Source organism: Dryobates pubescens, chromosome 15 (genome assembly GCF_014839835.1).
Source record: "Dryobates pubescens isolate bDryPub1 chromosome 15, bDryPub1.pri, whole genome shotgun sequence".
NCBI lineage: Eukaryota > Metazoa > Chordata > Aves > Piciformes > Picidae > Dryobates > Dryobates pubescens.
The window spans coordinates 13,621,010-13,646,664 of record NC_071626.1 but is presented as its reverse complement, the minus strand read 5'-3'; the positions used below and the strand labels follow the sequence as shown (position 1 = coordinate 13,646,664).

Here is a 25,655-nt window from a genome sequence, read left to right as displayed (position 1 = left end):
ATTGCTGTACATTGTGTATTCTCCCTGTTTAATTTTCTTTTTTCCAAGGAATATGCTAAGGTTAATAAAGCATCCCACTCCAACTGAAGGAAGACTTGGCTCCAAATGACATTACCTTTAAATACTGTAGTGGTGAGCATGGGTCCTCAATTTAAGAAGGAGATTGAGACACTTGAATGTGTCCTGAGAAGGGCAACAAGGGTGGTGAGAGGTCTTGAGCACAAGCCCTGTGAGGAGAGGCTGAGGGAGCTGGGGTTGTTTAGCCTGGAGAAGAGGAGGCTCAGGGGAGACATTATTACTCTCTTCAACTACCTGAAAGGAGGTTGTAGCCAGGTGGGGGTTGGTCTCTTCTCCTGGGTGGCCAGCACCAGAACAAGAGGACACAGCCTCAAGCTGTGCCAGGGGAGGTTTAGGCTTGAGGTGAGGAGAAAGTTCTTCACAGAGAAAGTTATTTGCCATTGGAATGTGCTGCCCAGGGAGTTGGTGGAGTTGTTCAAAAAAGGATTGGATGTGGCACTTGAAGCCATAGTTTAGTTAGTCATGAGGTGTTGGGTGATAGGTTGGACTTGATGATCTCTGAGGTCTTTTCCAACCTTATTGATTCTGTAATTCATCAATAGATTTCTAAGCTTGATCCTGCAGTAAGACTTGGTATTGTTCTGCAACAGGTGATACTGGAGTTGGTAGCAGATCTGATAATAAACTCTTTCGAGTGTGACCCTTGAATGGACCCTACAGTGCCATTGTTAAGGAAGCACAGAGAAGGAGAAATGAGAGATAGGCAGCAGGAGACACAAAAGTTTTCACTTCCAGCTTTGCTGCTCACTGCTTTTGGGTGACCTGTCAGATGCTACTTGGATTCTCTGTGCATGAAATGACTTTTATCTCTTAAACCAGGGACAATGGTTATGAGCTGGAGGAGAGTTGGTTTAGGTTGGATATGAGGAGGAATTTGTTTGCGATGAGAGTGCTGAAATACTGGAACAGGTTGCCCAGGGATGTGGTTGGGGCCCCATCCCTGGGGACGTTCATGATCAGACTTGGTGTGGCCCTGGGCAGCCTGATCTAGTTGGAGGTGCCCATACTTAGTGCAAGAGAGTTGGATAAGATGAGCTTTAAGGGTCCCTTATCAACCCAATGCAATCTGTGAATTTCTGAATATCAACCACTGAAAGTTGATCCAAGATGTAATTAGTGAGGAAATAGTGAAGTAAAATACTTGGAGGCCCTTAAGTAAAAGATGCATTTCCCACTGTTCCTGTCATGCTCCCCTCAGCTATTATGTATTGAAACAAGCTGCTATGTTAGTGATCTTACTGTACCAATCTTGATTCCCTATTTAGTATTTCTTATTTTGTTCCTCTTTTTGCTGTGGTGCCTGTGATGATCCTGCTGTTCTGGACCCCTTGTCAAACTTGATAAATAGCTTTGCTCTCTTTTACAGCCAACACCAGCAGAAAACCTATTGATTTTTATTTATTCTGATGGTGTTGCAGTACTCTTGTCATCTCCTATCAGTATGCCAGGAATCCTCTTCTACATTAACAGACCATTAAAACAAAACAGAACACAAAAAATAAAGAAGTGGTTGCAGCATAATGTAGCATTGTCCTAAATAGCCTGCAGTGTGGAGTTTATAGCGAGGCATTTTCTTTCAAAGGGAGACAGAAAACAGAGCCTGTGATAACATGGAGGAAAACCCTCTGGAGTCACTCTCAGGCATTCAGATCTGCCAGGTCCCACTAGAACATATGATCTGACAATCCAGACATTGAGGTTTCCTTGATTTGCTCTTACTCTGCTTGTGCACATTGGTCAGAAGTATTTTGAAAGGATGTTTGCAAATTGCTGTTGTTACTTAGCAAAGCAAATGTGCAGCATAAAAGCCGATGTATGAAATGTGCATATGCTTGAGCCACAAGTCTGTGTACAGTTGAGTCGCACACTTCAGTAAGTTATGCCTGTGAATATCAGGGCCCCGCTGTGAGGTGACAGAAACAAATCATCTCACAAACATCTTCCTGATGCTCCATACTTTTCCTCATTTTATTCAGGGACTTGAATTCTGGTACAGAAGCAATTCTTATGTTAAGGATGTGTCCTTTTCCCTTCTTCCTTTTGTATTTGATAGCATTCATGGGACAAGAGGCCCCATCTGACTTTTGCATACTGTATGCGAACAGTAAAGTCTCCAGTATGTCTGTCTACAGTGACTGTGATTCAGCCTTCTACTTCAGAGTTCTGGTGCTAATAGTAAGGGAAATAATAATAGTGAATACTGGGGACCACATCTAACTAGAGGAATGTGACTCTGATGCCTTTCAACAGTGTAAACATTCCCATGCACTGTGCGTATGCAGAATCAGAAACTAATTGTTATGTGCCAAATAGCATATTGGCAGGATTTATACAGCAAAGCCCCTGGCATCATGAAAGCCCTAACCCCAAATGCTCCTCTTTGGCAGAAAGAAAGAAATTTGGACTCTGGGCTACTCTTGCTATTAGATAACTGGCAAATCAAATATTTACAGGGACCATATTGTTTAGATTTTTCTTCATCCTGTTACTCTCAGCCAATCTGAACACAGAGCAGCTGGGGTTTGTTTACCCACCAAGAACTGAATCTCAGGCAGGTTATGCAGCTTTTCTGTTCTGACTGGCAAATGATAATGTATAGGAAGTTAGTGATCAGCAGTGCAGATCAACATGTCTGTTTCTGTGCTGGTTTTCAAAGTTTGGAGTAATTCACCTCCCCCAACAATACTTTATTTTTCTTGACAACTGAATAAAGAATTTGAAGTGTTAAGGGACTTGAGAATTTTTTAGTCTGTGGCCTTTGTAGTTAGCAATTTTAGACTAATTTATGTCCCTCAGGGGACTGAAAACCCAAACTCAGGATTTCTGACTAGATATCCCCCATAGCTTTCATATGCAAATAGTTGTCTCATTGATATGACTCTATCCTATCATGATAACAATAAATCAAGTCCATGTGGCCCCCTCTTCATTTTCCTTGATGAGATTTGCTAATAAAAATATCTTATGGCTAGAGATGAATTACAGCAGTATTTTGAAATGTTGGTGGAATATGGAAAGTGCAGAGGTGCTCTGAGATGCCCTGGCCAGGCATTGTGTGTCCCTGCCATCTCTGCCAGCTGTTGAAAAGCAATAGCAGCCAGCTTGGTGTTTGCAGGTCTGGTGATGTGGTGAAGAATTAAAGAGAAAATACAGCAATAAAAAGAAAATCTGAAATGATCACCATCTGTTTAGGAAACATCATACCTGTTAAAACATGGATTTTCATTTTGTTCTTCTTGGCTGGTTCAGATCACTGGAGGGGCTGGACTCAGATTATGAAACGTTTCACCCTGGTTCAATCCATCGAACAGAAATGTGTTAATTTTCTTGAACCATTTAAGAATCATCTCGCTGTAGGGGACCTTTCTTAGAAAGCCAAAAGGGGAAGAAAACTGTCACGTTATGCGGTGTGCGCCTCCCAAACACATACCATCTACTTTTGCCACATACTAATCTGGCATGTGAGACTGTGGCAAAGCCCAAATCAATCCAGTTTTATACTGAAGTAGTGGCAATCTACTCCATCCCATATAGGCATGGGACCTCAAGAGCAGCTAGGCACATTCTTGACTCAGATTTCTGCCTTTGGGAAACATGTTGGATGCTCCTGCATTGCCCTTTTGACTGCGTACAGTCTTGCCCATGTGTTAGCATGGCAGTGTGCCTGTGCTCAAAGTGTTATGCCAGTTTCACAGAGGTAGAAGTGCCAAGCAAAATGGACTTGGCTGGGCAAGCTGCATTGCTCTTTGAGTGTGCTGAGAGAGTGCAGTAAGTCTTTTTTGGTAACGAGTATGTCAGAGGAGTAGGACAAGTCTGTTCTCATGTTTGTTGACATCCGTATGCTGAAGAAGGTTGTTCAGGAAGGAAAGGCAGGTTTCTGTGCGTATGTCTGCTGATGCTTGGCATAATTGTTGAGACAAGGCTGTGGTATTAAATTGTAGGCCGTAAGGACCTCTCAGCAGTCTATATGGAGAGTCACAGCAGATAATGCCTTTAGATAATGCCATCCTCAGCCCCTCAGTAGGTGTTATCAAGACAAGTGTTTGATGACTTTCATATGTAAGAAGCTGAAAAAGAAGAGAGGGGTGTTGGTGAGGCAGATGGTTGCATACCTCATGGTTTCCATCAGAGAGGACTGCTACAGCTACCTTTCATGTACCAGTGACTGGAAAGAAGCATTAGCTGAATAAATTCACACAAATGCTCATTAAATCTCATCACCACTCAGAAACCCCTTTCCTCAGATAGAAGTGGCAATTTGCCCTCAGCAACTTGTAGTGGCATATATTGTGTTTTTCTAATGTGTGTGTTAAATCCCTCAAAATGAAGGACAGCAGGATGGGAATAGGGCCTCTGATGTTGGTATCTTTACAGGACTTAGGAACTATGGAAAATATTATTCTTTCTGCCCTGGAGCATATGTAGTCTAAATGTAACATAGTGTAAATATGGATCATGATTAATCATCCATGGGAAGAGGTAATGATTAAAAAGAGGGAGAGACCTCTTTGCTTGATAGCGGTCTGTATATACAGTCACAGGTGGGCAAGAACCAAAGGCCAGGTAAAAGACAGGGCCTGTTGTATTTATGCCCAGAAATAGAGAGGGGCATCCCTGTAATGTGTAGATTTATTTTTAGCAGACACTCCCAGCGTTCCATCTTACCTGTGCAAAGGTGCTTGACCACACCTGCAGAGGATCCTGAGAGCTCCATTTCATCTACTGGATAAAACTAATTTAGAATAACTGATCATTTTATTTTAACATTTTAATATGTTTCAAAATACAATGTGTTCCTTTCCAGATGACACCACTAATAAACCAGGCTTGTGACGTCCTGCTGTGTAACTTGAAAGTCTACGCAGATTCTGGTAAAGCTTTTGATATCCAGAGGTATGTTCAACATGCCAGAAATTAGTAGCAGATTTTGAAAAGAAAAAATAAAGTCAATAGGAGCAGTCATTCTGAATATGGACTTAATGTATAAAAGAATTTATTTTTTCCCTCACTCATTTTCCTAAGTGGAGATCATAGTTGAATAGAAAATGTGTCTGATAGATGCCTTTTCTTCCTGGGGGCAGCCATTGCATACTTGAAAAGTAATTTTGGGAAAGCATCTAATGTATAGCTAGCTGTCATTTAATGAAGTTTTAACAGCAGGAAGCAGAAAGGAAAGCTACATCAGTCCCTGTCCAGTCTGTCAATGATGTACAAATATAGGAATTGATCTAGTATCAAATCCCTCTAGTCCCTCACCACCTTGCCTTTTTTTCATCTGAGGTTTTCTGAGCACTTAATCATTCTTACTACATTCTTTCTAACCTTCTCTAATGACGCAGTAGCCCCTTGTGAAATGACAGGATCAGTGCTCCAGATGAGAATGCACCACTGATTTAGAAAATGGCACCTCAATATTTTCCATACTGTGCTTTCTCCCATTTGTTATGCATTTAATATCCTGTTACCTTTTTTGTGTTGCTTTTGTTGTTTCTTCAGAGATCTTCACTGAATTGTTCACAACACTATCTAACCCCTTCTCTGAGCAGATGCATTTCTTCTAGGTTCCTGTACAGCATATGAGTAGTTGAAAAACCATTTTTTCCTAAAAAGCACTATTTTGTACTTGTAATTTGCTTGGCTGGTCAGCACCCTCTGAAGTTCTTCATTATATTTCTCCTGAACTGGAGCAGTGCAAACAATTTTTGTCCTTTCTATCTGTCCTTTTTCTGTGCCTGGTCTTTTTGTTATGGATCCCTGATAGGGTTTCACCTCTCCAAAGGCATTTTCAAAAAGACCTTCTGAACATATGTGAATGATTGTGACCATCTCAGAATATGATCTTCCAGTTGTTTTATCGTGCTACCACTTCAGCAGATTGGACGTCTATAAATACGATTGTCGTTGCATTGCAGTTTCCCAAAACCGCCTTGGGAGTGTTTTTCAGATGTAAATACCCTATCTGCAACCTCCTGTTGTCTTCTATGTTAGTTGACTTTAGCTGTTTTGTATTTCACCAACAACTCAAAATCCAGTTTTTAAGCTTTTTCAGTACCTTGGAGAGGTAGATGATTGAGTGCTTCTGAAATTATTGTTTTATTGCAGCGCCCTCTCCTTTAACATTTCAAATTCTAATAATGTTTTGTGTGTGAGAGAGAGTTGAAAAACCAAAGCTACTTAAATTTGCACTATTGTCATTATCTTCCAAATCCGCTCTGCTGTCAGTGCCTGAAGATCATAGTTTTGAGCTGCTGCTTCACAATATATATACAGGATATACCAGGCCTGAGTCCTATCCTTCTCTTAATACATGCTTACTCAGGTTAAAACACTTGACATTTGCCTTTCATAAAGGAACACAGAGGAACAGTCATTGCAGACTAGACCACAGATCAGAACAACAAAATTTCAAGGGTATTTTTACATTTTCAGTTCATTTATCTCAAAACTAAATGTAGCTGCTAATAGTAGAAATAAAGTTGGTGAGACAGCTGGGTGGATGGTCAGATATGCGTGGAGAGATTCAGAAAGTTCTGAAGTTTCTAGATCATGGTCCACTCGCAATTTGTAGTTCTCAAAGCATTTTTCAGCTCTTCTGCAGACATACAGGTTGCACACGGTGTCAATTCTTTTTGGTTTTGACCATGATTTGATATTGCAAAGGAGCTATCAAGGAGAGGAAGGAAACCCTTAACAGGAAATTTTATTATCACTGGATTTAGACTGGACTGGTAGTAGACCTAATTTCTGAGTTTAAAATGCAATGAAAGATCTCTCTTTTTTAGGATACATGATAAGAAAATGCTTATGAAACTCTGACCTTTTGCATTTGATTATTATCTTTTTTTAATTAAAAAAGTGGAATTATTGAACTATATGAAAGTATGTTCACTTTGTAAATGAAGATGTGGTCACTATTAAGCACCAGCATTTGTCAAAATGATGGAAACATTTGTTGGCAAATATCAAATGGAAAAGCAAAATGAAAATTGGAGGCAAACATCAAATAGGAGCAAGATATTAGTGGATATGTAATTTGTAGCTAATGATTTATTGTTCTTCAACTCAATGCAGGTGTTACAACTGCTTTACCTTGGATGTCGTTGGTAGTGTAGCTTTTGGTACTGAGGTGGATTCTCAGAAGAATCCTGATGACCCCTTTGTTAAGAATTGCAGAACATTCTTTGAAATGTCTTTGTTTAAGCCTCTCCTCATTCTCATCCGTGAGTATAGTCTACCTTTATCTGCTTCCTTATGGTAATTTAATGAAAGTCACTTCCAAATCATGAAACATGCTGAAGCAGGAACAGGAAGATGTATAGCAGCCCTTATTTCAGAGGTGTTCAGAATGCAACATACAGATCAAATATACCCTTGAGATTTTTACCATATGCTCCACAGCTCTTGTTACTGTTAATGCAGCTTGCTCCAGAAACTGAGTCTGGGAAGGCAATGCTCCAAGCTGATCCAAGTGGAAGGTTTCTGGGACCTGTAGTTTCTGTGGTAATTCCTTTGATGCACTTCTGCATTAAAATAGAATAGCTGCCCTTCAGAGCCCAAGAGTGAAGGGTTTGTGCTTTTTGTATGGTTTGCTAGGCAGAGATTGAAATCCCACTCATAAACAACAGTGGGTTAGTAACCCACTAAAGAAAACAGGTGGAGGAACATAAACAGATCATGTAAGTCCTACAATTTCTTACTTGAATAGCAGCAGCAGCCAGATTGATGGTTGTAAAAGATAAAGATGTACAAGCGCAGGCTGCATTCTTGTAATACATTTATTTTCAGGTGAATGGATAGGGAAGGCAAAAATGGAGTATAAAGCTATGTAGTTCTAGAGCGTGAAAGCTAAGGCTTCATGATGATGGTGGCCTTGTTAATGAGAGGCTACTAAAAATTGTAGTTGAGGAAGCCACAGCGTAATCCAGGTTGTTCGAGTTTTACCATCTTGCTATCTAGACCTGCACACAGTAGTGTCAGATGGCACAGTGGCAAAATTTCCTGTGCCCATCTGATCCTGCTGTCATTACAGATTGCACCTGTACTAGCAGCACATGAACTCTTTCCTTCTGGAGTTGTATATCCAAAGTGTCCTGGGGCTAATGTTTAGCCTGATTGCAAAGTGTGATTTGTGACTGATCTTTTGAAGGGACAGAAATGTGCTCCTAAGTGTCTTAAGACAATGTTATTCATTAAAGAAAGTTTCCATAGGGGTTTAGGGTTAGATGCCTTGTTTCATCTTTTCCTGCTGATCTATTACATGGTTTGAATCTCCACACTGTGTTGCCGTGCTGGGGGCAAATGCGTACTGGGCAACACAGGGATTTTTTGGATAACTGATTTGCTTAGGTAGCAAAGGCTTTATTAAGATGGAAGACTTTACTAAGGTTTTTAGTTCCTTACATTAGAAGCCATGGGCTGGAGACCATCATTGCGTTAACATCCCACTTCTAGACTCTGTGGCCTATTTAGAAGAACAAAATAACAAACCAATATGCTAATACTGGAGAACGGTAAATGAGAATGACTACTACAGATTTTCATGGATCAGCGCCATGAACTGCTGGACTAGTTCAAGGTCCCCTACTTTCTGTATGTAACTGAGCAGGCAAGGAAAATCTCCTTTTTGTTGTGGTGGCTCTGTGGCATCAAGTAGCTGAACAGAAGTCTTGCAGCATTGTGCAAGCAAACTTGGAAGGCATCTGTCTGACAGGGGAGTCCTGTCCAACATGGAATTTCTAAAATAAAATCTTCTACTAGCCTGTGGGGGTAGAAAAAAAAGAGGGAAAGGGGAAAATCCAGGCTTCACAAAAGTAATACATCCTACTTGATGAGTCTTGTACTATTAATAAAAGGGGGTGGGGTGGTATTAAATGCTGCTACAATCTGATTTAGTGTTTTCTTTCAAACCTCTTACAGTTTCTTTCCCATTCATAATGATCCCATTGCTCCGGCTTTTGCCAAACAAGAAACAAAAAGAGCTGAATGGATTTTTCATCCGAACCATAAAAAATGCAATTGTCATCAGGCAGCAGCAAGATGCATCTGAGGTAAGGCTATTTCTGTGATACATACATGGGTAAGCAGATGTATAGAAGGAAAACTGGAAGTGACAAAAGCCGCAGTTGAAAAAGCAAACTCGGTCTGTTTGAACATTCAAAGCAATTCAGTGACAATTTTACTGATTTTTAGTTTTATGTATCAAACCAGGCTTGATGCAGAATTGTTAACACGTTGCAAAAATGATTGCTTCTCCTAGTATTTCTGTTCAAATAAGGATGTGGCGAATGCTACATCTGGGCTGTCTTTTCAAGCCAGTTTCTAGACCCAGAAGGAAGGATTCACCCTGTAGATTTTTTTTTTTTCTCATCTTTAAGTCAAGTGTTTTGTCTGTGCTACTTTTCCTTAACGACCAGAGAAAAGGGAGCCCCCACTGGGTGCTTCAATCCAGTCATTACCTAGGAGCTGAGGCAGGTTTTATATAACCCTGTGACTGTTCCTGCTGCTTTTGGAAATGGAAAGAACTTGAATGTGGGGTTAAGAGGAGACACTTGGTATTTGAGATGGCTAAAGAGAAACTTAGTAAATACTGCTTAAAGTATGCAAAATAATGGGTATGCATTATTTGCAAAATTGTTGTTCATGTATTTCTCTTTCATCTGGACAGGGGTTTTTTTGTTTGTTTTAATCACTGTTTCATGAACTCTCTGAAGGCACATGCATTTTCCTGGAAAGTCTAATTTTGATATACATGTGCTTCAGTTCTGTGATACAGAAGTTCTTGCATCTAATTGTCCTTTTGGACCATTCTTTAATGCAGAGTGCATATAATTTCCCTAAAAGTAAGTTAGTCAATTAACGGATGCCTAGTGAGAAATGAAGCATTTCAATGAAAATTCCAGGTAACTGAGGTTTTGCATATGAGTGGACATGAAACATGCTACAAGATGCACATTAGGAGCTGCTAGTATTTAAAAATAAGACTTGTTTCTTACCATTTTTGAGATGAAGAGCAATTCTGATGGGGTAACAGCACAGGTGAAGAGGGACTTCCCCACCTATTTCACGTGGTCTCACCCCACAACTGTCACCTTTCAGGAAACAAAATTGATTTTAGTTTACCCTACATTACATCCACATTTAAAAATCAAACTGATTTTTCAAATATATTGCTGTTCTTTTTTTTTTTTTTGTCTTGCTTGTTCCACTTTTTTTTTCTTTGACTTCTTCTGCAGTACAGTCTCATTTCTGCATTTGTTGTACTTTGTCACCATGTGTTTCTTGTCTTTCCTCCAGCCCATCTTTATGAGTCTTCACCCCCACTAGCCTTTAGGTCTGTGTCTCCTTTCTTCTTTACATCCAACTATTAATAAAATACAATGGATTTCTGTGACAGTAGCACTGAGGGCATAGATCATAGGCTAGTAAAGTGAAGAATTTAGTCTAGGCTACATCACTCTCAAACTGCAGACGAAGATAAAAGATAACAAGTAGATATGGATAGCAGAAAACATTAAGAAAAGCAGGATTGTGGTAGTGTGAGCAGAGGCAGCATTCTTTGCCCCCATGAGCCCTGTTTGCAGGTTTCAGTGGTTGATGGAGCAGAGCTTAAGGTTTTATTAGAAGGGATGTTGAAAAGTGCTTTAAAAGATAATTCATGGCAGTAGATGCCCAGTGTCTGTGTAGTATGGAGGAAAGTACGAGCTCCCTCTTTGCCTGTGATTCCACCTGTTCCTGGACTTATGCCTCACTTGCAAAATGGGCACCTGGGAACTGTTTCAAATACTGGGAGTTAGACACTTAGGATCAGACTTCTGAGATCCCATAAAGACCTACTTTGCAGTTCAGGATCATTAGCACAGTTTTGGAAAGCGACTGGAAAGTTTGGCTCTTCCTTCCCCCCCTCCCTCCCCATACACACTTGCATTCCTAGTCTTTTTACATGATCTTGTAATTTTGACTATTTTGGGTTGGTGGCACATGAGTCTTGTTACAAGTTGCCTATATTTGTTACATTCCTGGAAAATTATTAATGATATGTGAAACAGATCAAAATGTGACCATGTCCAATTTAATGCAGAAATGTACTCTGCAGAGATCAGATGTTCCAGGTAGGCCTGCATTTGAAGGAGTATTATGTCCTGTGTTTTAGGTCTTAAATGATGAAGTACACCCACTAAGATCAGTTAGGGTTTTGTCACTGAATTTTGGCAAGGCTAAGATAAAACTGGTAGCTACTGGGTTTTTTGGTGCAAATAATAGAATCTATAAGCAAAGTGTTATGGTCTCCCTGTGCTGCATTAGGCCAATGGGTATTCCTTAGGTTACTACATTCCAAGATTTTACAATGTGTCCATCTTTTAAAAGTTGCCTTCCTCTTTGATTTTTATCAGCATTAAAAAGGCTTTTAAGTGTTTTGGGGGTTATTTCAGTTTGGTCTGTGGGGTCTTTGGTTTGGTTTGGTTTTGATGAGGGGGAAGCCTTTGTAACAAACTGTAAACCAATAAAAAGCTCCATGAATATGATTTAGCTGAAGCTTGTCTTGCTCTCTTCTGCAGCTAACATGAAGAAAGAATAAGGAAAGGCCAAGAAACAAGGTGGAAAGCAGAGTCAGTCTCTTATCCTTGATCTGTTAGTAGATGAAACAATGCTTCTGACTCTCTAAAGATAATCTCATGGGCAGATAGTAATTTTACAGCTAGGTTTAGATCTAATAATATACTTGCATCTTATATAAGATCTGTGATGTCACTTTTTCTCATCCCATCCACTAGTGCTACTGATGTAATTTTAATTGTATATCATCTTTCTGTGATAAAATAATTTCACTCATTTGGCTTATGCACAAAATAACATTTAGTGGTTGTACTTCAGAAATTGAATATATTACTTTTATTCATGGATTCAAATTACTTTCCCCACTATTTACAGAAAAGGAAATACACCTTGCTCAGAAGAAACAGCACAAATTTAATGCACCACTTAACACCTACTTTGAAGACTCCAGCAGGATTTAAGTGTTCAAATACCATATCCAGATTATCTGCCGAGGTGTAAATTTTTCCCTGAGGCAAAACGTTTCCAGAAACAGGGCAGATAAACTCTTTGTTTACATCAATAAATGGTAGTTTGATAGAGTTTTCACTTAATAATCTAATATGCAAATCATTATTAATACAAGACTTGTTCTGTTATGTTGTAGGTCAGTCCTTAGCTGTTTCTAATGATGATATGTTGATGGAGGAATCTTGCATGGCTCTTAAAATTGAGTCTCCTTTCTAAATCTGTGGATTGAAACTAAGTCCTGCAGCAGATAAAGGTCAGAATTCTATTTGCAGCCCATAACAATGGGAATGTGACAACTTAAGAATATAGCAAACCATTATTTTTGGAAAATCACAACAGATCTGTGGGAAAATGCAGTTTTCAAAACATGCACCTTTTAGTAAAGAGAATTGGAGAGTTCTTCTGGCATCTCCTGATTTTTCCAGTTATACTCTCTGCTGTGAATGCACAATTCAATAACAACGATCTGTGCCAAGCAGGCAGTGTGACCTCATGATGTTTCTGGTGATGATCAGCTGTTTCTTAGTGGTCTCAAGCTAATTGAAAATAAAAGGCTGACAAAGCACAGGTAGGTATCACCAGAACTGTATTAATTGGCATTTTGGTTGGTGGTTTAGTTAATTTGCCTCGAGATCTGTGGACTACTTCATTGGCATTTTGGTTAAGTGCAGAACAGACAGAAAGAAGAATGAGAGAAGAGCATGAAGGCTGTGCTGCCCATGAGCCATGTAGCATAAAGCCACAAAGAAGCTGTACAGTGCTGTCAGTTCAGTGATGATCAGGTCTATTGTGAATTGGTATGGCCATGGGATGCTCTCTGTTCTACTTTGGTAGGTTTAGATCAAAAAGTTGTTCTCTGGTCAGCAATTTCCAGTAAACAATTGCAATCCCCCTTCAGTTTCTTCAATGGGCCAATCTTTTCCCTGATTCCAGGTAGGTACAGTCAGTGGCTCTGCTGCCCCTGGCCTGCCTGTACACCTGGGCAGGCACAAGTGGCTTCTGTTGAGTGGAGATCTTTTGGCTTTCTAGCATAAGCCTTGGAGGAGCCCAAAAAGGTCAGAATCTTTAAGGAAGTCTGAAATTAAGGTATTGAAAAGCTTGCAAAGAGGGGAGAACGTAACCTTTTGCTGTGGACTAGCAATAGAATGGGCTAAAAGGAAGTGGTATCTTTTAATATCTTTCTGGGCAATGATGGCCTGGTTACGACTTTAATCTCTGGAACATTGATTCCCAGGGAAAAATGTGCAATGAGCTCCCCTAAATGCTTTACTTAAGGGGAAGAGGGACATATGTATGTGTACCTGCATTCTGGAGGATAAGGAACAATCTGAAAACCTAATTACTGTGGCACGCTGTTCTTTTCTCTTCCTTCCCCAGCAGTTCCCTGGAGTTTTTCCTTTTCATGAACTAATGAACTATTTTATTCAAGAGCTGCTTGAAGTGACTTCAGCAGAAGTAATCCTCCTGAAAAAGTCTGATCCTCTCCTTGTCAAGGGAAAACTATACAATTACTAAGAAAACTTAGTTAAAAATTTGCTAAATACTATGTACATTCCAGGAGCTATGTGTGTGTTTGAACTGTGGAAATGCAGTACAGATGTTTAAAAGTAAATATTTTTCTAAGGAAACAGCAGATGGGAGGATTAGACACATTCTAATGCTGTGCAGTTTTCCTGCCTTTGTAGAATACCGAGGAAAACTTGTTTGTATTTGAAGGAAAGTGATGTCCATTTAAGGGCATACACTATATGGCAGTACTAAATAATCAATTTTTACTGATTGATAAGGTCAGTAAAACAAAAGATCATCTTGTGCCTTATGTTTTTCTGTGTCTGTAAGACGTATGTTTTCTGTTGGCATGGTTTGGTTATGCCATTATCCACTGCCTTTGTTGGGAGGAAATGTGAAGTGGGCTTCCCAGAAAGGTTAATGAGTGTCTTAACGATTTAGAGAGCATTTGTGCTAATTATAGGCTTGAGCCCAAATCTTAAACCTGTATCTCTGCTGTTTTAAGAAGAAAACTGTAATTTTAACATATGTTCAAAATCTCTAGAACATTAAATCTGATGCCTGTGCTTGGGCGGCAGCGATTGTAAGAGGGATTATACTAAGAAGTATTCTAGTTTTTCACCTAATTTTAAAAACCAAGCCATTACTGCTTGCTTTTAGGATCCACTTTTGAGGAAATTGTTTTTCTTTTTTCTTTCTTTTTTTCTTTCCCCTTCAAGATGTAATGACTATTACAACTTCCTCAGGATTTCTGAAATAGGCATTTAAACATAGCAAGGCCTCAAAAAACCAAACGAACATGAGCTTGACATCCCTAGTAGTTTTGGTCACCAGTTGAGATTTCTTGATCAGTTTGTTCTCTTTCCCACAATGAATTGCAAAATGTGATCTTTTGGTTTCAGGCCTTGGCTGAAGTGTCTGGCTGAGGTGCTTTCATCATGAAATGCAATTCTACAGTCTCTTTTCTCAAAAGAGATCAAGGACAGAATAAGTAACAAGAGCTGTGACTTTCTCACCTCCCTGAGGTGTGTTGATGGAGAAGCAGGAAGAGTTTTGCATTACTGCTGCATCTGTCCCTGTTCTGCAGCCCAGCACACCTGTGAGTCCAGTGCTTTATGAGCACTCCAGTCACAAGGAGGTAGCAAATGTCTGCTTGGTTACCTGCTGCCAGCAAGTACATGCAAGATCTGCTTGCTATCACTCACCCTTTGCTCTTATTACACCATTTCTAATGCCTTGGTTATGGATCAGAGTACTTTATGGATTCTAGACAAGGAAGAGGCAGATGGTATCATGTGTATATTATCTGCCCCACTTCAGCAAACATTGCAGCAACCATAACAATATATTATTGACATCTGGGACTCTCCAATACCTCCATCTCTCTCCACTCCTTTTTAATCTTCTTCAGCCACTGTGGTGTATCTTCATTTCATCGGTAGAGGGTGACAAGAGTGGTGTCCCTATCTCGTATTTCATGTGTCCCACCTCAGCTACAATTGGAGTCAATCTCACCAAGTTCTTGGTGCACCACTTACATGCTTCAGTTTACAAGAGCAAAGACTTGTGCCAAAGGATAGAAATGCACCAGGGTGTTTACTGATTAGTCTGGTGAAGTTTGTGTTATCTGGAGTACCAGACAATGATCTTGCAGACAGTAATGGGAAAATTTCAGTGTCTGTGTAGGATATTTCTAAGAGAAACCACACCACGCATCTTCAGAAAGCCTTCCAAAAATTGGTCATTTTCCACCTTTCTGAGGAGTAATGTGGGAGTCTCAGATGCTTCCTACAGCAACATTAATCCACAGGAAGTCATTAGGCCAACAGGATGCCTTCAGAGTTACAGGGAGGAAAGACTTAAATGCTTCTGTCAATAAGGGTTGCGTTCATTTTCCTCTTGTTTTCGCCAGCCAGTGTGGGAAGTGAAGATGGACATTTGGCTTTGCTGATCTACAGCATATGAGAAACATCTTTTAATTAAGGGTGAGATTTGTCATGTTGAAAAAAGGCTTTTTCATACAGAGTAATAATAAACCCACATACTCAATTGTTGATTATGTCAAGAATTTTAGTGACTTTAAAAAACTGTGTTTGTATGGGAAAATCAGTCACTTAAAATACTGTTTACCAAAAATCCAGGCAAAAAAAGATAGCTTTAGGAATCTTTCAACTAATGTTTGCAATGAAATTTCTCTGAAAAAAAAAAGTAGAAGAAAAGAAAGTGATGGGGTTTGTTGGGGTTTTTCGTTTGGTATTGGTTTTGGGGAGAGGGGAGGGAGTAGGGAGGGGGAGAAGGCTTGTGGGTGGGGTTTTTGTTGGTTGGTTGTGTTGTTTTGTTTTTTTCCAGGCCTACTTGCCTGTTCTACGTGCTGGTTGTTGTGACTGTACCCTGCTTTTGCCTGTTTTTGATGCTGAAGGGGAGGAAATGGCCATAGCTCTGTTCAATCATTCATTGTGCTTTCAAGGTGGGATCCAGGAAACACTGTTTCATGTCACTGATCTTTGTGGTGGCTTGACCAGCAAAGGCAAAAAAATGGAGGAGGTGGCCAAAAAAACTGTGGCTGCTCCTTATAAAGGCCTGGGTCTCTTGCTTCAGCTTTGCAACCTAGACCTGGCCCACCCCATTGTGAATGTTTTGCTTTAACCGCTCTTATGACGGCAAAGAGACCCTGGCTTGCTATCCATAGAGAACTTCAAATGTTGAAAATCCTGTTTATGCCTGTGGTAATTCCCTGTAGGCAATAACGTCAGTGCTGGCCTCTTGTCCCAGCCTGATCCTGTGCTGGTAATGAGTATTCGCAGCATGCATTTCAATGTCTGATTAAATCTTTCTGAAAGGCCATCTGTTTGAGAAGGATGTGGCATAGGCTTTAATACTTTTTATACCTAGTACTCAATACTGCTGTTTCATGACCTTAGACATAAAGTTTGTACCCTGGTTAGTTAGACTCTCTCCTTATACTCTGATCAGAGGAAATAATTGGATGTAGGCTGTTGCAACCTGTTGGTCACTGTGTTTCTTTGGGGAAATGTTTCTGGGTGTTGGGTCACAGAAGTTACATGTACCCAATGTGACTTTGCTGTGTCTAGTGCCAAGACAAAGATAGCAGTTTTCTGGAATGGAGCTGAGCATCTCTAGATGCTGTTCTTTTGTAGCAGTACGGACAAAGTCTGATGTAGTCACATACCTTTTGCTACATGCCAAACCAGTAAGTAATGTGGCCTTTCTGCTGCATGTTCTCATCTGTGCAAGACATCCAGCCTAAGCAGTGTTATGCCTGCCTTTCAAGGTCATTCTCCTATAGGCTTGGAAGCAGGGTTTCCCTTTGTCATTCCTTCAACATAAATTTAATCTTCCACAATGTGTCTTTTCCCACTTCCTGTCGTTTGTTTTCCTTCATAGTACAGTCTAGGTATTCATCCCTTTGGCTTAGAGGAAAAAATGTCACCTTGCAGATATGCACAATCCATTCCTGTTGTACCTTCCATCTCTTACAGCTTTTCATCTCTTCTGTATGTTACCCTTGTGGCCTGTCCCTCACAAGTTTCTCAGAAGGTCCAACTTTAGCTCACTGAATGCTCCTCCTTTTTTCTGCTGAATCTGTGATCTGGTTTTCATCCAGGGTGTGTTTTTTCCCAAATCAGCAAAAAAGAAAGGTAATCTTGCCATAAAATGAAATAATTTGAAATTAATTTTCTGCTTAACAGAGTGGTGGCCTTTAATGCCAAGTTGCGGTGTAAGATCTAATGGTCATTTACATAGTTGGTTTTTTGGTGTGGGTGAGGTGTTTTGGGGTTTTGTTTGGTTTCTTGCCTTTCTGTTTTTTTTTCCCTCTTGATTTAAATCTTCAAGGGATCTCTTGACTGGGAGTTTTGTGTTTGTTTTGCCGTGCCATTCAGGGCAATGGCACGTTTGGGTGCTTACACTTTACAAACAGACTTTCTTCTGACGCATGTGACTAGAGTATATCATCTAAATTCTTAATTTAGAAAAAAAAAATCACTTGACCTGATTGCAATAACAGAACCTCTCCTTTCTCTGTCAGTTTTAGCATTTTCAGTTTGGTCTTTCATGTTTCGCTTCTTTTGTGTTTCTTTTATCTGTTACTGGTTTACCGTCCTTCCTTTCTAAGTTGCTCCGAGTACTTGGAAAGGAGTTGCAGCATTTGTGGTGTTAGTGCATGGTCCTTTAATTTGTCTGGTTTAGTCTCTCTGTGTCTCTGTTTCCTTACCATAACCTCTCTCAGCCCCACACACTGCTTGCTTGCTTGATTGCAATACATTCTGACCTTTTCCGAAGCAGTTACCAAAAAGCAGTTCCATGATGTTTCACATCTACTTTCCACTCCTTTGATATTTCTCCCTTTTCTCTTGTGTCTATTTAACTTAGTAAGTAGATCCATACTCCTATCTGTAAGTGACATTGACAAGCTGTCTTGCCAACTGGAGACTATTTATGTGGCCTGCATTGGATACCAAGTGCATGAAGTTGCTTTTCTTTTGGACCTGGTGGCAGGTCAGTCTGACCATATCAATGCACACAGGTCAGCAGATATTTTTTGCTGGGGCAGTACTCTTTTTTTGCTGTCAGCCTAAGCTGCACCGGAGACTGCCTCTCCTTCCCAGATCTGGAGGTCTTTGCTGGACCCCATGAGCTCGTGACTATATCTGGATTTTGAGGATAATTTAACATTAGAGTTTCTTATTATGGAAAACAACAGATTGTCTGTCACTGGAAACCTTGAGGACAGGCTTTCTAAAATGTGCCCTTGATGTCAGCTGGCTGCGAGGCAGGAATCACTGCGTGGTGTTCCTCCGTCTGCCTTTTGCTAAAGAGCAGCCTGAATGCTTGCACTGATTCCTCTCTCTCCCCAGAAATCTGCCTAGGGAATCCTGCATCCGCAGCAGTCAATGGCAGCCTTGCTCTGGCTTCACAGCCTGTGACTGTGTGGGGCTTTCTTCACTTTCTTCACAGAGACTATCCTTCATTTTTCCCTCCCACGGGGATAAGCAAGCTGTATCTAGGAGAGACTAGAGGGAGCTGAGTACCTCCTTCCTCTCCAGCAGAAATGTACACTTTTTAATAATGTAATCTCAATTAAAAACATAGCAATTAAAATAGGCTTTTTAGTAGGTCTCTGGGGAGAGGGAGCCATAATTCACATTAAAATGTAAAGCTTCAGAAGCAGGGAGAGCTAGGTGCAAGTGCCCAAATATTCAGTGATTTTAATTACAATGGAAACTTGATAAATTGCTTTGTGCCATAATCCATTATTAACAGCTTAATGAATATCACTGCTGCCCATTTTAAACTGCTCCACAGCAAAAATTATTGTTAGTATTTCAGTTATGAACTCTGATATTTAGCGTGTTTTTAACCTGGACCCTTAAAATTGAGAGGAGGAGGTAAGTCGGCAGGCTTTGCTTTGTGTCTGGGTAAGTTCTGCTACCTGCAGCGTCCCTAGGGAGAGACAGGAGGATAGATGGTGCATTTGTGTTTCACCAGTATTGAGACTGGTCAGGGCTTAAATCTGCTTCTTGAACAGTTTAAAAGAAATATCAGTGCTGGGGTTTGGGCATGCAGAGGGTCCTCAAGCCAGCTCAGGGGTCAGCAGAGCATGAGGCTACCTTTATGTTTGCTGTTTCTCTACTCAAGAGTAAAGGGAAAATGTAACAGCCCATGATCAAGCATGATGAGTGAGCAAAGGGCAAGCTGGTTCAAATTTTCAAAAATTTGAGTTATGGAGCTAGACAAGCCCTGTTGGAGCACTGAAATGCAAAGAATGACTGTGTTCATTTTTAAACAGGGACAAAAGTCATAGTAACTGCCAAGAAAGAGAAATTTAATTGTGCTAATGATAAGATGCTATATTCTTACATATATTTGTAGTAAACTGGTGCCTTCCTCCACTTTTCAAACCAGCTTAATATTTCAAGGGTAAAGATTGTTGTTGTTTTAGATCCTAGCAGCAGGTATAGTGGGTTGATACTCATGGCCCATTGGAGTGTCATGCTGTAGGGATTTAAATAGCCATGCCTCGGCTTCCATGAGATTTATTATTAATTGGAGGTATTCTATTTTCACATTTCACTTAACTGAGTGGTCTGACCAGAAGGTCACAGTCCCCAAAGTAGCATTGCTGCCAGGTGTCTGACAAGATCTGAGTGAGATACCAGAAAGATCTCAAGATCGAAATGATTGGGCACTGCTCTTCTGATTTAGAGAAGCCACAAGCATGTATATGGGATAATCATGATTTGTCTGAAAGTAATTAATGTCTCTAGTTTTGCTATTATTATTCTGATTATGTTTATTTCTGGAAAACAACAAAAGCATATTCTCTTTCCCCAGCTCAGAAATGGCAGCATTGCTCATAATGATGTTAACTTGCACCCTGCCAATTACACAGAGCTCTCCTGGTTCATTATACCAATAATTACACACAGGATTTTTTAATTTATTTTTTTCTTGTGAAAAATCTTTCATTGACAGAGGAGTAATGATGCCTGTAAGTTACTGAAGTATTGCTCAGTCAGGGACATGGAAGATGTGGGAGATGTCTTCCTATTTTTGGGGAGAAAGACAGCTGGTATTCTGGTATGCTGTTAATATTCATGTGTTTCTGAAGTGGGTTTTTTGTGTTGGTGTGTTTTTTGTTTTGTTGGGGTTGTTTTTTTTAGTTTGACTTTAGGAAGCATTCCAGACTGCAGGGCTACCTGACTGTCATTTTTCATGCGTCCCTGTACTGACAGAGGACAAAGTGGCATGAAATATGTAAAATGCCATCAAATTTTTCCTTTGTTCTTTAATTCACACACACGTGCTTCTCCTGTCTGTTTATCAGTGTGCACAAAATGCCTATATTTGCAAGATAATAGCTGTGTAAATATTAGAAAGTCAAATGGAAACTCTGCAAAAGAAAGGAGAGCAGGGGGAGAATCCTTCCTGCTACTGAGGAGCCATCTATTGGATAAAAACCATAACTGAGCCCAGCATCCATGAAACTGCAGAGGATAACACAATTTGTTATTGGTCACCAAGTAGCTGAAAATAATCCTTTCTTTCCCAGTGCTGCTTTCAGCCACTGCATCAGAAACCTGTACCCCTTCATGCACACAAGCAGAGAGTTGGGTGTAGAGGCAATTTATGTACTGTAGGTAAAAGCCAGTTTAATGTAGCTGAAGATCTAGGATAAATCCTAATGTAGGTTGCAGGTGTGATGATGAATGGATAAGCCAGCAGCAGGATTGCCTGCCAGCAGTGGAGAGCCGTTGCTCAGAGAAGTAACTGAAAAGACAAGTGGTTTATTTCCATATTGTTAATAAAGAACATAAATAACACTATACTCTTTTTTTTTTTAATTTATTCAACAGTGCATGTCATTTATGTGTCACAGCCATAATTAGTTCAAAGTGTATGTTAGTTATCCAGAATTACTGAAGGCCATCACAAACCCAAATAACTGGTGTTCCTTCCCTCAAAGTGTGTGTCAAATGATGGGGAGGGAGAAGGATGGACAGAATGTGAAGAGTAAATTCCCAGGATGGCCCAGAAACATCCTGATGGCTCTTTAAACTGAGTGATGGGGCTTTGCAAGCATGTTAAAGAGGCTATATAGGGCAAGAAGAACAAAGGTTAAAGAAGCAGTAATGAGATGTCTAACATTCAAGAAAATGCATGGAAACCTGTTAAATCCAGAACTGGTTATTAATCAGGAATCAAATTTAAGGAAATACAATCTGTGGCAAACAGAGAAGGAGCAGAGGGCTGCCTGCAACAGCAGCCTTTAGTCAGCAGTTTGAATCAGCAGAGGGTCAAGCTTCTGTGTGTCAGACACTTAGCCAGAAACACTCCCTTCCTGCATCCTCCCTTCCTCATTTAAGCAGTACAGAGGGGAGGGCTGTTGGATGGTTTACTGGGACACCAGATAAGCTTTGGGAGAGGATGTGTGCATTCAGTGTTGAGCAGCGTGGTCAGATCACTGCCCATTTGGGAGGTGGTTGACTGTTCCACACACTAGTGTATGTGGGAGGACTCAACCCAAGCTGTTCTTCAGCACCCAATTATTTCTTCTCTTGCTGTGTTTGCCCACTGTGTATTCTTATAACCTCATAAGCAAGTGCTAAAACATGTGGGGCAGGAGGAGCTCCTTTACTGCACACACAAATTTAATATGTATTGTTTGTATTCTTATGTCAAAGTCATTATTAGAGTGTTATCCTAAATGTTTTGCAAATAAAGAATAAGGAGAATGCAGTCCACTGTTATTTGCTACCTCTTTCTCTTGCTCATGATGCAAGGATTGGGAAATGTGGAAGAAATTTTCTAGTTTCCCCTATGCATGCATGTGATGGAAGGAACTGTGGTTATGCTACTGTGCTGTGCTCTGGGGTGAGGCTGCCAGCTCAGCATGGCAGAGTTGCCAACTGACTGCCACAAGCTGCATGATGCTTGCTATTAGGCTGAATTTCATGTAGAAACATAAAACTTCTTTTAGACACCCATCTCACTCAGCTCATCTTGGTTCTGGAAGGAAACTTCCCAGGCTCAGAGACAACAGTCTGTTCGTTAGGGGTGTAAATGGGCCAGGCTGCAGGTAATCCCTTGGTTTCCCAGTGAAGAGCTACTGGAAGGGTTTCTGGCGCTGTTGGTGAGCCATAGGTTTCTCTGTAGGCCCATATAAGTAATGAAACAATCAAACAGGTGTGTTACTTATTTTACTACCTTTTGTAGTATCTTTGCATCCTATATGTCACTTCAGCCACGGTCAACAGATCCACACACTTAAAATTAAAAACAACCTACTTCTACAAGAACCATACAGAGCTCTGATAAGCTTGTCTCAGCTAGAAACACTTACTTGCTCATTCTCCATTCACTAGCAATTGAATCTGAAATTCAAATTTATTTTCATTGCTGGACTGTATGGGATTGTCTCAAGGAGGAGGCTGTTGTCTTTCAAGATGTGAGCCCTCTAGTGACACTGTCAGCAGCGTAAGCTGAAAGGAGATGGGTCCCTAACAAAACTGGGTTTAAGACTTCCCCTCAGCTTTCTTTGCTGGTTGAATTAAGCATGCCTATGCTTCTGTAGGTTACTAATGCTCTTACTTTAATTTAGCATTCTGAAAGTCAGAAAAATGCAAGATTTTGAGGAAGAAGCCAGCAGTCCCTGAGCACTCTTCTCCCTTACTTTGTGAATGGAGGCAGTACCACATGAAAACAGTTTTGCATTTTTCAGCAGTACATTATTTTTTTTAAAGATCTGCTTTGTTAAAGACCTACTGAAATTTTATATATATGTATAGAGAGAGACATCTGGGAGTACATGTTGTGGAATGTACTCAAATGTGGAAATACCTCAAATGTTACAGGTATAGCTGGATGAAGTCTAACAATCAGCAGTATCTGCAGTGATGCACAGGAGGAGGGGAAAGCAGTTGCAAAAATGGTTCTGTGTTGGGGTGGACTGCCTGAGGAGACTGCAGGAAGCTAAAGTTCGGCTGGGATTTTAAGAACAGGTTAGACAAACAGCTGTCAGTGTTGGTTTGGCTGATGCTGCCTTGTGGCAAGGGGATGGAGTAAATAATTTGAGTTCCTTCCAAGCCTCTTTCCCTCATGTAATGGTGCTTTTGCCTTAAACTCTTTGAGTCTGTGTAAATCTGTTTTCATCCTAGGTCTTAAAGGGTCTTTTGAGATCATCATTAGCTTTTCCTCAGGATTTTATAAGATTTGATCCATGTTATGCTGATTTTATGGACACATGCTGCACCAGAACTGTGTTTTAAAAGTAATAAAAGGAGGGCAGCTTTAAGCATCCCATTTTCTGAGGAGGCCAGTGCTTTAACCAGTCATTCATATGGCCTCTCTGCAGATTTAGTGTCAAACTCAGCCAATGAAAGCCATATCGTACTTGGATATATGCTTACTCTTGTTTTTTTTTGTTGTTTAAAGGCAGATATCTTCTATGTGTAATATATATATATATATATAAAATATATATGTTTTGTTATGTGTAATACTTTCCATGCTGAGGTACTTTCACTGATTTGCTGACTTACATGTTCCTTCTGGGCCTGCTCAGCATTTCATGTGGCATTTTTGCAACATAACTGTAGGGACCCTTCTCTTTTCTCTTTTTTTGGTCAAGTAGAAACCAAAGTCATTGCTGCATCTCCTGACGTCAAATGCGGTGTCACTGAACACTCAGAGTGCTCCTTCATTGTTGTGAGCTACTGCCAGAAGCTTGCATAGGAGCTTAGTGATGATAATATATGAAAATAGCAGAATACATCCAGTTACACCAAATTGTCTCAGTCTGGGGTCTCACTACAAATATTAAGATCAAATCTGGCTGGCAAAAGCTGCTCCACTTTCCAAGTGGGTACTCAGTGAATTACTATTTTTTTTTCATGAAACTTATTCAGGTTTTTAATGCAAGACGTGCCTGCCCCCAGACATTCAGCCCATTTGCAGTAAAAACATCGCAGTGTTTTCACCAGCTGATGTTAACAAATGCAAACAAAAGTTGTTTTTTTTCCTTTTCTGCCAGACCAAAATCCTCCCAGCCATTCTCAAATGATGGCTGCACCCTGCAGTTCAGCAGGCTCCAGGTCTCTCTAGAGCTGAGCATCACCTGTGAGAGCACCATGTCCTAAACCTTCATACACACAAATTTGAGGGCTGCCAGCTCTGTCCTCCCAGTTAATTCCAGCTTCGAAGTTCAAGCAAGAAGATGATCTGTCTGAAATGTTTTGGGACTGGGTGTATTAGCAGAGAGACTGGCTTTTTTGGTGATTTCACTGAGAAACTGAGTGAAAGCTGCTAATGCTAGGGAGTGATTTGATCCTTTCAAAGCAGTTTGGCAAAATGATAGTTTTTGTGGGACTGCATTTTGTGCTGCTCTTTTGAAAGTGTCTGGGTAGCTACGGCAGTGCTCTGCTGATAAATTCAAGGTGACACAGGTTTGTCTCACTTAAAGAGATGGTTGCTAAATCAAACTTACAAAAATGACCTGGATATGAACTAATATAGCAGTGTTTGTACAAGTCTGTAGGAAACTGAAATAATATGAGATGTGAGCTTTCTACCTGTTAGATAAGGATTCTGAAGCTTAGCTTCTGCTTTTTTAAGATGCCATTAGAGCACTGGAGAAAGGCTAGGAGGGTCTGCACAGTTTACTGTGACTGGTATTCTATGAGCAGCATCACATTTTGTATGACTTTTGCACCTCAGCAAGTGCTTTACAGAATACCAATCAATTGTGTCACCTAGTTTGATTCCTTGATTCATCTTCAAGTTGCTTTTTGTAGTTCTGGGCTCTTTTGAACTCAAAATGGGGAGCTGAACTGTAGTTGCGTATAGTTTGTAGAAAACACAAGTGAAATCACAGCATGGTGAATAAAAAATTCCAACTGATACACATTTGGTAGTTGTCCTTAAGTAATTTTTTACTTCACCTTGTGGAGAATAGAATAAACCAGGTTGTAAGAGACCTTCAAGATCATCGCATACAACCTATCATCCAACCCCACCTAATCAACTAAACCATGCAACCAAGCAGCCTATCAAGTCTCCTCCTAAACTCCTCCAATGATGGTGACTCCACCACCTCCCTGGGCAGCACATTCCAATGGGCAATCACTCCCTCTGTGTAGAATTTCTTCCTAACATCCAGTCTGAGCCTCCCCTGGCACTGATTGAGACCGTGTCCTCTTGTTCTGGTGCTGAGTGACTCAGTCTCTCTACCAAAAGCATAGCCCAAGGGTCCTCTGGATCCACACAGCAGTGGTGAATTTGCCAAAAGGTCAGCTGGTGTGCTAGTCTTGTAGATGAAAGCACAGTTCCATGTTTAGGAGAGAAAGAGATGGAGACCTCTCCTGCCCCTGCAGGACCTTTACCTCCTGTGAGAAAATTCACGATACATCATGCATGTGAGCATGTCATCTTCTGACAGCTGCAAAACTTAAAAGCGCTGATTTGAGGAGGGATGATAGATGCAGCGG

General features: G+C 40.5%; 1 protein-coding gene across 1 annotated transcript in view; it reads left to right on the top strand.

Moving 5' to 3' along the window:
• TBXAS1 (thromboxane A synthase 1) overlaps window positions 1–25,655 on the top strand; it is a 246,909-nt gene that overhangs the window by 151,779 nt on the left and 69,475 nt on the right. Inside the window, exons 7-9 of the mRNA XM_054167849.1 lie at window positions 4,883–4,971; window positions 7,150–7,298; window positions 8,995–9,125. Coding sequence (XP_054023824.1) covers window positions 4,883–4,971; window positions 7,150–7,298; window positions 8,995–9,125 — 369 coding nt within the window. The remainder of the gene's footprint in view (window positions 1–4,882; window positions 4,972–7,149; window positions 7,299–8,994; window positions 9,126–25,655) is intronic.